Genomic DNA, 15,755 nt, shown 5'->3' on the forward strand with positions numbered 1-15,755 from the left:
AAGAGCTATCGAAACAAAGATCTCAAATAAATAAAAAAAATCTGAACAATTACTTGTATGCGCTTGTGATTGCAATACATTTCCCAGCATGCAGTTTGTTGTTACGTAGGTCACATGACGCTACGTCTGTCAACACGAGTGGGCACGGCTGGGCAGGGAAGCAGCTGGATGGACGCGAGCGGTGACCTGCAAATCTTACTTCTACATCTTTTATACACGGACGAGCCGCCTTTGCATGTTTAACAGTTAAGAGAAACAGTTTACAGCGTTTAAACGGAAACCTACGCATTTAATAAGCCTAATATTATCTTAATTAACTGACTAGTTAGCTTGGATGCTAGCTAGGTAAATAGCATCTCATCCGCTGGATCTGCTTTTAACTCTGCACCTTCGTCTGTCCGCGTAATTTTAAGTTCTCAGTGATTTGCCTGCAATGTACAATATACTGAAAATAACTTTGAAACACTGGTTTTGTCTTTTTGAGTAGCCGTATAACACACATTTAGCTGGTGTGGTCTTCACTAATGTTAGCTTCCAGCTCGAGCAATACATGTTTTTTTCTGCTACACAGACCTTCTTACCTAGGTTCATTTTTAACGTGACAGCTCGACTTTAAAGTACGCAAACGAGTCCGATACAGCCGTGCAATACTTGAGCCAAACTTCCACTAATCTCATTCAGTTAACACTTCTCTTGTGCTAAACCAGCTATGGCTGTGTGGGTGCCTGAAGCAGGAGGATGAGTCCGCGCTTTGAGGGGAGACTATGCCACCATCCTTCACCGGAGACTGTTCGGTTTAACATATCGATTAGCTGACCAGCAACTGCTTGGTAGGAATAGGGAAGTCTGTGTGAGAAGCTACTGCTATCGGCTTTATTAGCTACCAGCTCGTCTGTCCAATGGAAGCTGTAAGCGGTGTCAACATGCCGTCCCAGCTCGCTGACATGGCACTAGCAGGTCCAGGAGGAGCAGGGCTGCAAGCTGTGCCCCTCACCAACACGTCGGCTCCCTCCAGCGCGACACCAGGTACTGATACCAGAGGGTGCGAGAATGGTGCCTTGATGGACTCGTTTGGGATTTTCCTGCAAGGTCTCCTCGCTGTGGTGGCTTTCAGCACGCTGATGTGTAAGTATGGCTCGAAGTCTGCTTTTTGTCTGATATCTGACCCCCAGCTAGTGATGGACCCAGACTGTTATCCAATAGCATCACTTGGTTAATCAGATGTCAAATTGATCCCAGCTGGGATGCTCACGTCTGGGACGATAACAGGAAAAGACAAATAAGAAGAAAAAACAAAAGGCTGTCTTTATCTCTGGTAAAACTTAATGGGAGGTGTTCAAATTCATTGTTACCGTACAGCTGCTGGCTTATTCTCTTGTTGAAGTAGTTCATGGTGGCTTTAACAAAAGCTGCTTACTCTCTTCATTTCCTGGCAAACACAATGTCATAAAGAAAGGGGCGTTTTTGCACTGTAGAAGTCTGTTTACATTAATTATGTATTATGGGCATTTAGGCAAACTGCATCAAATGTCATCAGGTTCAATAGTTACTAAATATAACATGCAGCTGCTTTACATTACAAAACAAAATCTCTCTAAATGGACTAAATAACACCTTATCTGCAACGTGTGCACCATACTTTACAAATACTGTGATGATAATCCACTGCTGCAAGACTAAATATAAAACAATGCACACCATTTTGCTACAAGCACATGGAATTTTTTGTGAGGACTGTCAGGTTAATGTAAGGAATTAATCTACACTAGACATCACAACTATGAAAACAGAGACAAGAAAATATGACTAGTCATATCCCGCACTCGGCTTCACCTGTATACAACAGTGTGAACTGCGAAGTAAGCCACACTCTTTCCTTTTACTACATCCTACCTGTGTGAGAGATGTTTTCCTGCAGTTGACTCTCAAATGAACACAAAATACAAAGCTGGACATTGAAAATGAAGTTTCTAGTCTCACAGCTGCACTCCAGAGCAGATCTGTAGCACAAAACAAGCCCAAACTCGTCATTGAAATGATTGCCTGGAAATTAAGACTGGAAGCATGATTCCTAAAAACCAGTTTTTCATCTTTTTTTTTTATATTGTTAGGAAGAAGTTCATCTTCAGAGAGTGAGTTTTATAGCAGTGACTGTTGTTGCATCTTGAAAATGTTGAAGTTTCATGTTGCAGTATCACTTTCAATTGTTTCCTGTCTAAAAGCTGTATGTTAGTTTTCAGTTTGTTGTCACTCTGAAGTTGCTATTTTGTTCTTTTTGGAGACAATGTTTGAGATAAAATCCTCAGATATAGGACATTGTTAAAAAGGAGTGGACTGGCAAAGTTAAATTGTATTTTGGGGGGCATTTTTGCCTTTATTGGACTGGACAGCTGTAGAGAGACAGGAAATACTGAGAGGTGGGGGACGACATTCAGCAACAGGGCCGAGGTCAGATTTGTACCAACGGTCGCTGCGACAAGGACTATAGCCTCTGTACATGAGGCGCGCCACATAACCACAAGGCTAGCCGACACCCTTGATACGCGTATATTGCTATATTTTTATGTGTATAATGGTGAGGGGATGGTGGTGGTGAGGGTTTGAAAATATTGTAATCTGCCAAAGAGGGGCCTGGAAGAAAAAGGTTGGCAAATGTTAAGCAATGGTTCCATTTAGTTAATGTCTGGCTCAGCGCTGACAACTGTGACCTAATGAGAGTAGCCTCTGTTTTGTTTGTCCCAGCAGCCTCAAAGCAGTGAGGAATGTTCAGTATTTTAGTGTTTGAGTTTGAGCAGAAGGAGTAGGCCAAGGCCTCCGCCTGCATCCACATCACACCCAGCTGCAAGCAGGGTGCGTTTAGTCTGAAGTCACACTTGTGCTCAGAGCAAAAACTGAGGTCACAACTCACACAATGACTTGCCTACATGAATGCATGTAAAGCCTGGAAAATGTTTGAACACTATAATGTTTGTCAGTCTTTAATGTGTTTTCTGTACAGTCTTTATACAGCTTTGAGAAATGTATTTAGTCTGTGTCTAATGTAAGAAAAGTAAGTCACTGAAATCATGATAAGACTGCTCTCTTCTGTCACTCTGTGTCAAAGGAAGATGGTAGTGGTTTCATAGAAAACAAGTCACCTATTGTAGTGAACAGCAAGAGCTTTATTTGTATTAGACATGTCACTGCATTCAATGTTTAGCCTTCCTGCACAGCACATTGAAGTACTTTTACACACACTATTAAAAACATGACTTAGACACCTCAGAGTAGCGTATTAGTTAACATGTTGCTACTGCAGATCTGGACTCTTTCAGATGAATGAACCTTGTCCTCTTCTGCTTTTTGGCCATTTTGAAAGGAAAGTTTTGCTTCTCTCTCTGAACTTACCAATGAGTTGAAAATTAGCTATCATATTAATCATTATGAAGCACATGCTGCATGTGTTAGCAGGTTTTAGTTTAGTGTCCTCTGTGACACCATGTTGTCTTTGCTCTTTTCTTCTTTAAAAAAAAAAAAAAGATCCAGCACTCACTTTAAGGCAAATATCCTCTTTATAGCTCAATGAAAAAAACATTTGTCTCCTTTGTGAGCCAACTCATGTCATGTTCAACTGCACAAAAGGAAGATGTCTTGATCTCAAATTTACAAGTGTGTCTGTACAAGGCAGTCAATTTTTTCAGTTGGACTAAACAAATAACCCATATTTAAATTGCTCAATGGACTTTTGACAGCTAACTGAAGGGTTGTGACTTTGCTAAATGAAAGCAAAGGTGATTCTGTTAGGTTGTTTCTGTTTTCCTCCCTTTGTGAGTGATGGGCATTGAAATCTCAATATCTCTGTTGCACACCCATTCCTCCACAGTGAAACGCTTCAGGGAGCCGAAACACGAGCGGAGACCCTGGAAGATCTGGTAAATCAACTGAGCAGGCTTGAATTCATAACTTAAAGGCCTCAAATGTGAATCGCTCAGGAGCGCTTCATCAGCTGTCCTTTTTCTCTGCAGGTTCCTGGACACCTCAAAACAGGCCATCGGGATGTTGTTTATCCACTTTGCTAATGTCTACCTGTCAGACCTCACAGAGGAGGATCCCTGCTCATTGTAAGTCAATCTTTTCTTTATCTGTTGTTATCATGTTGCTAAAAGATTGCCAAAAAATACAGTATGTGACAAGGAAAGGAAGCTCTAAGTGCAGTTTCAAATAACATCCCCTTGTCTTTCTCTCTCAGATACCTCATTAACTTCCTGTTGGATGCTTCTCTGGGTATGCTGATCATCTATGCTGGGGTGAGAGCCGTCAGTGTAATTGTAGAGTGGAGGCAGTGGGAGTCTCTACGATTTGGAGAATATGGTGAGGACTATGTGTGTGAGTTGGTAAAGTGAGAGTTCAGGATAGTCATAAAATACCTGTAATGCCCAATGGAGGGCAGTAACTGCCCTCAGAACAGCTACAATGTCATTTCTAACGCTGCCTGTTCACTCTTTGTCCCCAAACCTGTTTGTGTTACTCTGAGGCAGTGAAATCAAATAATGTTCTGTACTACATAACTGAATACTTCAGCTTTTTTTAAACCAAATTCTTCCTCTCATTGTGTGTGTGTGTGTGTTTGATTGTGTGTGTCCAGGAGAGCCAGTGCAGTGCACAGCGTGGTTGGGCCAGTGTATCCTCTACATCCTCATCATGATGTTTGAGAAGGTCCTCATCATGCTCGTCCTCCTCATACCCCAGTGGAAGCAGGTCAGAAGAAAAGATTGACCATTCAAAACATATCCAATTAAATTATTGCCTGTTTATGTCATTGTTATGTTGTTGTTGTTTTTTACTTGAGTTGAATTCTCAAAATGTAAAGTATTTCAGAATCCTTTTGCAGCAATGATTAACCTAGTATTTGAAAATATTAAAAAAGATGGCAGCCTGCATCTCACTCCCCTCTCTGTCCCCTCCAGTATTTGTTTTGTTTTGTTGCCATTTGAAAATATTGGCAGGTTCTGTGTTGGTTTGTTGTGGATGCAGAGGATCATTTAAAAAACCAAACCATGTTTGTGTTACCACAAAGCTTTGATTTACAACAACTTATCTAGCAAACAACAGAATCATAATTTCTTCATGATTCAGCTTTTGATTTTTCACCAAAATCTGAAATCATCACATCTGTAGAAGAGTACCAATGATTACTCTTTCTGTTATTTGTTAGTTTCTGTCAGAGCCCACTTCCTGTTTAATAGGGTCTTATTGCCCTCACAGATTTTTAAAGCTGCTAATCTAAAGACTTGGTGTGCCGTCTGTGTTGCTTCTTTTTATGCTGATGTCTGCTCTTGTGTGTGTATATGTGGTATGTGTTTGTGCTTGTGTTGCAGCTGGCACTCCTAAACCCCATACAGAATCCTGCCCTGGAACTGGCCATCGTAATGCTCATCGTCCCATTCTTCGTTAACGTAAGTCTGCTGTCACTGTTTTTTCTTTGCTCTCTAATTTCATGTATCCAGTGAGATTTTTATCATTCCTAAATCATCCCCTCTGTCCATACTATAGTTATGTTGTATGTGTCTAAAAGAAAAAAAAAGATCTCCTCGGATTTGGTGACTTATTTAAAATATTACTTGTATCTCCTGATTTGCAGGCTCTCATGTTCTGGGTAGTAGATAATTTTCTGATGAAGAAGCACAGGACAAAAGCAAAACTAGAGGAAAGAGAGGAGGACTCGCGGGGGAACAGCAAGGTGCGCTACAGACGAGCTCTGTCCCATGATGATTCCGAATCGGAGGTAAGACTCACTGCTGTTACACACCTGTAAGACACACAAGGAATAAGAAAGGAAGATCAGCTTATCAATGTCTGATTGTTTCCTTAAAACCATTAAAAAGTTTGTGATCAAATGTAATATTGATGTTTTTCTCTTTTCCATATTCATTTTATTTTATTTTCAATCATTTCACTAAATTTACATTTTTAGTTCTTTTTTAACTTAGAGAAATATTTTGGGAACTCGTTGTTCTGTGTGCAAACCCAGACAATATCTTCTGTTTGTAGAGACGACTTGACACACACTTAAAGCATGAAAGACCTATGAAAATACAGAGTAGTCCTCTCAGACTGTCTGGACTGATTCAAGCTTATGTGGCAGAGAATCCCAAACACTTGAACAGTATCGTACAAAGTTGTAGGGAATCCGATTTATTTACTGACGCAGACACAGTGCATGTTCATCTACACAGAAGTTCCACACAGCGTCTCTTGTCTCTGTCTTTGGTCCACTTTGAAATTAATCCCAGTATGACATAACCGGTTGGCCGTTAGCTCTTTCTGGTTTCCAGCTCTGATTGGCATCTTTTTATGGACAAACTTACTTGGTACTTATTCAGCACACCCTCAGTCTGAGTAGCCTTTGCTAGTGTTGTCTATAACATGGTTTCCCAGTTACCTAACAAGCTTGTAAACAGATGAGCCCAACGCAGAGCTCTGCTCCACACACGCCACATACCAGTTATTCATCCACATGTCAATACAGCAGTCTGTTAAAAGCACATTTTCAACGCATTTACCAGCAAACCTATTTAAAGAAATGGGCCCATGATTTGTTACAGCAATTTGGTTTGTTGTTTACATGTATGAAGCTCCTGAATTCTGTAACACTACAATATGTCTGATAAAGACAATATGTCATAAAAGGTGTTCCCTGACCGGGAATCGAACCCGGGCCGCGGCGGTGAGAGCGCCGAATCCTAACCACTAGACCACCAGGGACAGCTGTCTTTGTAACAGTATGCGGTCTCGAAACTCTTACACAAACTGCCTCCAGTAGGGCTGGTGGAGCCCAGCTGTTGGTTGTCATTTAGAACCGACAGACATTGTACGTTATTAGCAACTCAAAAGCAAATGCAGTAATAGATTGAACTTCCATCAACGACAGGCGAATGTTAAGACACCATCACACTGTATGAATAAGACTTTTACCATACCAACTGTTTTGGATTGCAGATCTTTCTTCATTAATGTCAAAGAACTGTTTAATGTCATACTTCATGCATCATTTACATGAAAAAGGACACAGTAAGAGCTGTTCAGACATTTTCCTTTTTTTTTTAATAGAATGCACCCACTGAATCATTTTGCATATTCTGAACCAATTCTTCTCTCGCAATCCCTTCAACAAATGTCTTCTTTTGTAAACACTCATTCTGATGACTTTTGCACTAGGTCCTTCAGGTTACTTGATTGTTCAACAAATGGCAGTGAGTGAATCCTAACTATCAGAATACCAGGATCATTTGTCCGATAGATTTCAAGTCTGCATAAATCAGTTCAGCCACAGAAGTTTAAAACACTATGACGTACACTTATTATACCCATTAAGTCTGTTCCATAACCAGGATCTGAACCCTGGTCGAGAAAGAGCTGAATCCTGAGCACTAGACCGTCATGGAGCTGGGACATCTAGTGGCCGATATGAGAAGTTACATTTTTGGAGGCAGAAACTCAACAATGCCCATTTCATTACAACCTGAAAGCATAGTCAACTAAATCAATCAATTAATTATCCAAAATCTGTTGTGCACAGGCAAATACATTCCTAGATTCATCACCAAGGCAACAAGCTTCAGCCAGGCTTGTCTTCTGTCAGTTTTAACTTATTCATGTTTGTGGGAAGAGCTCATAACTCAAATGAAATCAGATTGCAGGCTCTTAACCTTTAGACGATCTCCTTTAAATCAAAGATCAAGCCCAGGACAAAAACCCCAAAAATATAATTTACTCTCTTATTTTATGTCCTTTCAATGACCAAGAAAATGATCAAAATGTACTCAATATAAATGGTGAAAAGAATATAATGTATAGTCAATATATACTTGATTAATTCAGGAGCAACTGGTCAAGAATTGTCTCCCCGTTTGTTAAACTGATGTTGATGTAACACTCAAACGTACTTCACTTCCCTTTTTTGAACTGCTTTAGAACAGGCTGAGGTGACAGAAGAACATGACATATGGCTCTTCCTGTGGAGGGATAGTGAAGCAGAGATCAGGAGATAAGGCCAGACAGAAGTCAAAAAGATGTAATCAGGTATGCAGGTGTAGGGTTTTAGCAGCTTATCTGTTTTCTGAGAGAGTTGAAACAGTAGACCAGTAACACAATGAGTAAATGTCCGACTGAGTAGATCTTGGGGTTTCCTTCCTGCCGACTGACTTGTTAATACTATTTGACCTTGTGACCATCCATTGACCTGCATCAGTGTGTTGTTGTAGAGGAGGCGAAGCAGACACAAGCTAAACATTTCTCATGACCAGATCCATCCTGAAGGTTGTGCTGGGACAATTTGAGGCCAATTGATGCATGTTCCTACAGCATGTCCTTTGGACGTTGAATTATCACTTCCTATTTAGACAATGTTCATGTAGTTCTGTTTTTTGGAACAGCTGGTAGACTAATTTGTAAAGAAAATGATAAATTAGACCTTTTAGTAACCAGAACAAAAGAAAACAAAGACTGAATCACATCCTTTCAGCTGTTCCTTCATGTTGAATAAATCCAGACATGATCATTCTGTTGTGAACACTAGCTGTATCTCTTGACTGTGAGCAGGCTGCATGTTAGTACATTTTCAGATTTGTAGAAGTAAAGCTGTCTTACGAGGCATTTCAGCTTTTGAATGGTCAAAGAGTTGCAGACAAAAGCCTGAGTCATGCTTGGTTTCACTTTCTGGCCGCATGCTGCAGGTCGCCTCAGAGCACATGCTTTCAGCAGAGCGCTGAGGTGTGGGGGAAGGGCTAAGCTGTGCTCAACCCTTTATTCATTGAGCTACAGAGAACACATGCAGCGGGCCAGTGGCGCAATGGATAACGCGTCTGACTACGGATCAGAAGATTCTAGGTTCGACTCCTGGCTGGCTCGTCTCACTTTTTCATGCTTTGCCGTTTACTTTGGTTAAACTGAAGCAGGACTGTCAGTATTTGTTTTGAGGAAACATCTGGCCATCATGTAAGTTTCACATACCAACTTAGTAAAAGGTTCTTCATCCCTCACATTCAAAAACAACTATAGACATCAATTAACACATTGTATTGTGTATTCTTTTACTTCGTACTTGTTTGAGGAGTAGTAAATCCCTCAGTGAAGTAGCACAGTTTCTGTGTAAAGCTGCTGCTTCTATCCAGTCTGGGTCAGGATGTACCTGACAGTTATTCATGTCACAAATATTTTGACTAACTCCCAAGAATATTTCACAGTTTAACTGTGAACTTTCCCTTCTACTCATCCAAATCAGCTTAATATTTTTCTGTCCCTCTATCCTGTTTTCAGATCCTTTTTTCAGCCGATGATGAAATGGATGAGTCAGATGAGGATGACGTGCGACGGCTCACTGGCCTGAAGACAGTAAAGAAGAAGAAGCTTCGAATGGGGATCCCTGTTTGACCCGTGTGCCTAGCGTGTGACTGCTACAATAAACTTCCTCTGGTAGCTTGTCACAGGCCAGCAAAAAGTTTCCCTGTACCTCCATAGATACTGTCTCTGTCTTTCAACATTAGGATGCCTTTCGATGAAAGCAGAGAATACTGTTACTGAATTCCCTTTACTTCTGACTCCTGGAGGACCCCTGCTCGAACTGACAAGACTGGGATTCACTTTAATACACCGGGACAACTTTTTTTTTTTGCAGTTCACCAGGTACCTCAGAACACTGTTGGATTTCAACTTGGCACTCATGAGCCGAGTGTTATGTTTAAAGACAGTAGGAAATCTTGTCCCACCATTATCAAACATTATCTTGTGAAAAACTTATGCAGGTGTAACATGAAAACCTTAACACTGGTAACATACCGTTTGGCCTGAACACAGTGTGTAGGTGCAAAAAAACAAAACAAAAAAACGGTTCAAGGTGTTGAACCTCCTAACATTTCTTTTTAAAGTGATTGTATTTCCACTTGAGATTCCACATGAATTTGTCCTGTGTTTTTCTCTTTTAGGAGACAGTGTGTGTATTTGGGTTGTTGTAAGGGTGTGTACTGTTGGACACGCCTCAAATTTAGAGCAGCATTACATCAGTGTTGATGCAACTCTCAACCCTTCCCAGCACAGTGACACATGTTCCTACTTCATATCTTGTATGTAATGTTAATCATGTCTATGGGAGCACATTAATGCTTGCTACAACCTTCCATTGGTATCTTCTGGCAGAGTGCTCTCAATGTTAAAAAACCTATAGGACTGCAAGCACCGCACTGCTTCAACCTCTGATATCAGCTCAACAAGGGTTGTTTGTCAGCACAAGACAGCAGTCTGGGTTTCTCTGTAATGGTTTACTGATACTTTCCAATTGTTGGTTCTTTGTCTTTTAATGTCTTCTGTCCCAATGAGGTAGTTAGTTTGTTTTATATATAAGTTTTCAGTGTTATGTTTGGGCCAAAAAGGAGACTATGCTTTTTCCAAAAGTGTTCTTGATTCCTTCACTCCAAGAGGGAGAGTGGATATGAGAAACATTTCTTGCACAATTTCTCATTTATCACTACTTTTGTCTTTCCTTTTGTTCTTGTGTGTTATTATTGTTGTAACAATAATGTGCCTGAGTTAAATGACCAGCAAGTGTTTTTTGTGTTTGTGGTTCATGTAGGTTTTGTTTGTTTGTTTTCTTTTTATCCAGAGCTCCAGATTTTCAGGCATGATGCAGCATTCAGCAGGCTCTGATGTTAAGAATGTGACCTGCATAGACCTCTAAACTGTTAAGTGACTGTGGACCAGACAGTTGGGAGAAAGTGTGTGTGTACGTGCACGAGTGTGTGTGTGTGTGTGTGTGTGTGTGTGTGTGTATATATGTATATACACACCTGAATGCAGCGTGGTCTGATGGATGCATGTGTTCACGTGTGATTAATATGTGCGACTGTTGGTCTTCTTTTGAGTAAATGCGGAGTGACATAAACTGACTGTGTTGATTATGGACCTGGTGATGATTTTACTATAATGTTTTGGCATGTTGGTAAGAAATAAATGACTGCATTTGAAAGGAGGAAAGCAGGGAATTTGGCTGCAAAAATGTATGTAACATCTCAGCTTAAGCAGGACAAAGAGGGCTTTTAGTATGCAAAGTTAAACTAGATAAATACAAATTATGGAGGTAAATTATAATTATTTGGCTTTTCCAATAAAGGATGTGATACACTACAATCTCTCAGATCTATTATTCCTATCCAAAGCTTCACTATTGTATTTATACATTGGGACTTACCATAAGTGTCTGCGGTAAGTGATCCCTGACCAGGAATCAAACCTGGGCTGCTGCGTAAAGAGCACGGATTCTAACCACTAATGACAGGGATGCATACATTCTGTGTAAAATCAAAAAACACAGTCTTATGGATTTTGGTTTTCAGTAAAAGGAAATGCTAAATACGTTGCTTTCACCATCTACAGCAGCGCCAGCCGCATATTTCATTTGATATTTGAGGCCTCAGAGCTATGTAACCCAATACAGATACAATGGATTCCTACCTGTTATTTATACTTAAGAAATTACATTTTAGGGTTAGGAGTCATCTCGGCGCATCATGTCTGGGTTAATACACACATGGCAATTTTCTATGCGTGACTCATTGTTGTGGCTCTTTAGTGTCCGGGTTTTAAAAGCCACTGATGGAGCTCCAAGAACAGGTTGTTAATACCATAAAAGGGATATTTAACCAGTTAGAGAAGGTAAACACATCCATAGATGCTATCTAACTACACCCTGAACTTTGAAAGGCCTAGTAAGCACATGCACAAACATATTGTGAGACAGAATGTCATACAGTACATACAGTGTAACTCATATTACACTGAAAGTTAAGCTACAGAGCTACTCAAATGAGCAAGTATACTTTGAGATTCTCTCAGTGTGGCTGACTTTGTCTTTTTAAAGTAATGAGTCAGTTTGTCCAGCGTCACAGTTAACACCTTCATTTCAGAGTCTGATGTCAGGTCTGTTGTCGACTCTGCTAAAGTCTTTACGGCATGTCGTCTGGAGAAATTAAAAACTATTTTTTAAAGAAATTGATACATTTCAGCTCTTGACTTTCTAAAACTAACCTGTAAACCAGCTGTTATTTATCTGTATATGCTTTATAGGTGATTTTTGCTATTAGTAAATGTATGTTTATATCACTCTGCCCAAGACTTTCTTTTGCCTTTACTCATAAGAGCACCAATGTTTTGAGGTGGTGTATACTCTTGACTTCCCATGAAGAGCGAGGTCCTTAATCATCATTTTAAAAGGAGGATCCTTGTGTTGTGTCTGGAATTAGCAGCTGTTGGCCTGTAAGCTTACGGTAAAAGATGGAAGTCCCATACCAGCCGTACCACCCCTCACGTCACACCTAATAATACACACTGACAACAGGCAGAGTGGAACAGAGGGTAGGGGTCTGAGTGACTCACTGGGTCTGGATCACGATATATAACGCCACTCTTGCTAAGAGTGAAAGCAACAACACAAGAAAAAACAAACCAGGAAAAACAACCAGTGGAAGTGTTTGTGGAATCAGGACATAAACTTCACTTATCATGTCCCAGGTAAGTTACACTCACCTAAATGTGCTGTGTTGGTTATTTACAGAGATTTAACATAGTGCTTAGGTGTAACAGCAGTTTTGTACAACCTTTATTTTCCTTATTTTCACCCCTAACACATACAATAATCATCCTTGTTCACTGCACTTCACCCCAGCCAGGCGAGGTAAAGAAAAAGAAGCGTCCCCCAATGAAGGAGGAGGACCTGAAAGGAGCGCGCAGTAAACTGGGACTAAAGGGCGAGGTCAAGAGTAAGACCTATGAGGTCATGGTGGAGTGTGGTGAGTAAAGCCTTTTATTAACTGACGCTGAAACAGAAGTGTGTAAAATGTCAAACATCTGGGACTTTTGTTTTTATTGCCTTTCCTTATGTACAATTGTTACCTTTCTGGATTTAAGAAATGGTGTATTTTATTCCTGCTTGGCCTGTAGACCTGAAAGACCATATAAAAAGCTTCAAAATAAAAAAATGTTATGTCCCTTTGGACCCCCCTGTGAGCAAAGAGTAAATAATTTCTCTATACTGATCTAGTCCTAAATGTAAGCGGTGTCTTCTCGCTGCTTTCTTTTAAATGTCTAATCTGCAACTCACAATACATCCCTAGCATGGACAGTTTTTTGAAAGATGATCCTGCAGCGTGCTGTTAAGTGTCCCTCACCTGACATCTACCCCGTGGCAGTGAGATAGGCATACACAATAATTATACCCAAGTAAACATTATTTTCTTTGATGTTTTATTTACTTGTTTGCTTTGCTTTGCTTTGTCATTGAATAATTTGATATTAATGGTGGTTAAAGTATAGATAGCCTACTAAGTTATTTTGCCTCCTTCACAAAGAGAAAAAAAGTTGGTATATAGACCTATGAATAATAATAAATTAACAATAAATACATTAAATCTGTATGTATGAAAAAATAAATTGCACAAACGGAATCAGGATACTGGAAATTATTATACAAACAGAAATGTATTAAAGGCAGCCTATCCAATTGTTTCCCATTCATTGATAATTACATTATGTATAATAGGTAATTTTATACTCTTAATCCACTGAGGTGATGCTGAATCGTTTACCTCTAGTACAAACATGTCCGGCATTGGTGTTGCAGAATCACACGGATCCCTTTGAGAGAGGTTAGTGAAGAAAACCCAAAGTTAAGACATTATCGACACTAAAAGTAGTTCCCTGACCGGGAATCGAACCCGGGCCGCGGCGGTGAGAGCGCCGAATCCTAACCACTAGACCACCAGGGAAGGTTGCGTAAATATATCGAGCGAAATATTTTTGAAATATTGATTTATACAAAGTTACACTGTAACTGTTACACTGGTTAATGTAGCTTACGCTCCAATGACAAGTAAACTTGTTTAAGAGCTAGCCTATAGAAATAAAATTGTTGTATTTTTATTAAATCAAAGCAGGAACCCGCAGCGAAACGTGTTTATAATTCTACGGTAAAAACACATGAAATAGTGTTATTGAGTCATTGCAGAATTAATGCATTTCAGGTAAGTAGCTTTAGGCCTTCTATGGCAGTCCAGCTGTGTGCTACATTTAGCCAGGTGTTCTAAGTGTGACTAAAAGCTGTAGACCTGGCCATATGGAAATATTTTATGCCCACTTAGCCAGCAACAACAACTTAATTCTGTCATAACAATACTACCATGGATAGATATTTGTTTTTAGGTTTTATTTAGCCTACTTTTATAATTTGGTTATTACATAGTCCTTTCCTACATAATATAAATATAAGACACATGGCCAATTTAAACAGCCAATACCATTGTTGGGTAAGGGTTTATGTTGCTGTTTTAATGCTTGTGGGTTTGTTGGAACAAATGGAGCTGGAAACACCTTTTTTATATCCCCTAATAATCTAAATACAATTCAGCAGCAAACTACAAGTTACCCATATGTTTTTTTATAATCTCTTTTTAAAAACTTAATTCATAAAAAATCAGCTGCTGCATTTTTAAAGTCCCTCTTTCTTTCAGAAGCTTATAAACCAGGATACAAGTGCTTCACTTTTATAACCCACATACTGTTTGGCAGCAGAAAAATCCAGACCTTGGGTTTGGTTTTTGACCCTTTAACTTTAGCTGTCCACCCACACAAATGTTTGCCTAAAAATCTATATTGTTTGTGTTTTTCTCTTTGTTTAGAGCGTATGGGTAAAACGGCTCCGTCTGTTTTCAGCGGTGTGAGGTCAGGGACGGAGACAGCCCTGAGCAAGCCTGCTGCTCCCAAAGCTCCTGGTGGCAGTGTGTTCAGCAAATAGACACACACTGCAGGAAGAAACAACACACCCTGAAGTGTGAATGTTTCTCAGTCAAAGCTGAATCTGCACATTGATTACAAAAAAAAAAGTGTTTTAAGAAGTAATGTTTAAGTGAGATAGTTTTGTGCCAGCACTGTGGGTGGACATCATCTGCTATGTAAGCAGTCTTTGTCATTTGTATATTGCACAGTACACTAAACTTGGATATAGATGCAGGTTTGGATTATGCAGCTGTAAATGAATAGTGACATTTCTGTGTCAGTGTTGAAAATATTGTTTAATCATTTGACTGTTTGAGTTTTTGTACGTTTCTTGGAATAAAAAATAATTTACATATCTTAAATGTAGTTGTGTGTTAATAAACTGCAAAAGGGACCCATTTCTAGGAATATATATACTTAGGGTTTGAAAAGAACACTTGTCTGATGGTCACATACTGGTAAACAGTAGTTGTTGGTTGTAACCTCATGAAGAAAATCAAGTTGGACCATCAATCAACTGCACAGTGATAGTGACCGACATAAAGTGCTAAGTTATGTTCACAATAACAATACTGTCCCATGTGCACATAATGCAACTGGGTTTAAGATTATACTGTAAAGAAGTTTAGGGTGAATTGTGCATTCAGTCAGAGTCCGAGTTAAACACAGACACACACAAACCATCCTTAAGACATGAGCTGTGTCTCTTTTCAGGACTTTCATCCTTCGAATGACCCAGCCTTCATAGCCTCAGTTCAGGCCAAACTGAAATGAGACAGTCTGCTGGTTTCCCCGTTTGCATGAACAGCTGTTCCCACCCTTCACTTTTTATATCTAAGCCCCGCTTCTGTTGCCTATAGCAACAACATTAGTATTGGTAGATATTGGACTGAGTGGAATCCATGAACTTACATTCAAAAGTGTTTTACAGGTGCTGAATAGCCTACCAGTTATGT

General features: G+C 39.8%; 1 protein-coding gene and 3 non-coding genes across 5 annotated transcripts; 2 read left to right on the top strand and 2 right to left on the bottom strand.

Annotated features, from left to right (window-relative positions):
- Positions 1–150: 150 nt before the first annotated feature.
- Positions 151–15,161, top strand: LOC132977621 (store-operated calcium entry regulator STIMATE-like). 2 transcript variants are annotated; one of them, XM_061042351.1, is made up of 10 exons: positions 151–1,125; positions 3,863–3,911; positions 4,005–4,100; positions 4,229–4,350; positions 4,625–4,737; positions 5,358–5,435; positions 5,621–5,764; positions 9,298–9,405; positions 12,695–12,818; positions 14,703–15,161. In XM_061042351.1, exons 1-10 carry the CDS (start codon positions 900–902, stop codon positions 14,816–14,818), a joined length of 1,176 nt encoding a protein of 391 aa, XP_060898334.1. In that variant the 5' UTR covers positions 151–899; the 3' UTR covers positions 14,819–15,161. The 2 variants fall into 2 exon arrangements, with proteins under 2 accessions (XP_060898334.1, XP_060898333.1); XM_061042350.1 differs by lacking the exons at positions 151–1,125; positions 3,863–3,911; positions 4,005–4,100; ... (3 more) ...; positions 5,621–5,764; positions 9,298–9,405 and adding an exon at positions 12,366–12,540.
- On the bottom strand, positions 6,673–6,744 carry trnae-cuc (transfer RNA glutamic acid (anticodon CUC)). The gene has a single exon. It is a non-coding gene; the product is annotated as a tRNA-Glu (tRNA).
- trnar-acg (transfer RNA arginine (anticodon ACG)) lies at positions 8,817–8,889 on the top strand. The gene has a single exon. It is a non-coding gene; the product is annotated as a tRNA-Arg (tRNA).
- trnae-cuc (transfer RNA glutamic acid (anticodon CUC)) lies at positions 13,722–13,793 on the bottom strand. Its single transcript has one exon. It is a non-coding gene; the product is annotated as a tRNA-Glu (tRNA).
- Positions 15,162–15,755: the final 594 nt, after the last annotated feature.

Source organism: Labrus mixtus, chromosome 7, assembly GCF_963584025.1.
Source record: "Labrus mixtus chromosome 7, fLabMix1.1, whole genome shotgun sequence".
In the NCBI taxonomy this organism is placed as follows: Eukaryota; Metazoa; Chordata; class Actinopteri; order Labriformes; family Labridae; genus Labrus; species Labrus mixtus.

Bases quoted from the DNA above. Each gene is read 5' to 3' on its own strand.
- LOC132977621 (XM_061042351.1), top strand. From the start codon at position 900: ATGGAAGCTGTAAGCGGTGTCAACATGCCGTCCCAGCTCGCTGACATG. The intron at 4,351-4,624 runs GTGAGGACTATG...GTGTGTGTCCAG, and splicing joins TCTACGATTTGGAGAATATG to GAGAGCCAGTGCAGTGCACA. The intron at 12,819-14,702 runs GTGAGTAAAGCC...CTCTTTGTTTAG, and splicing joins TGAGGTCATGGTGGAGTGTG to AGCGTATGGGTAAAACGGCT.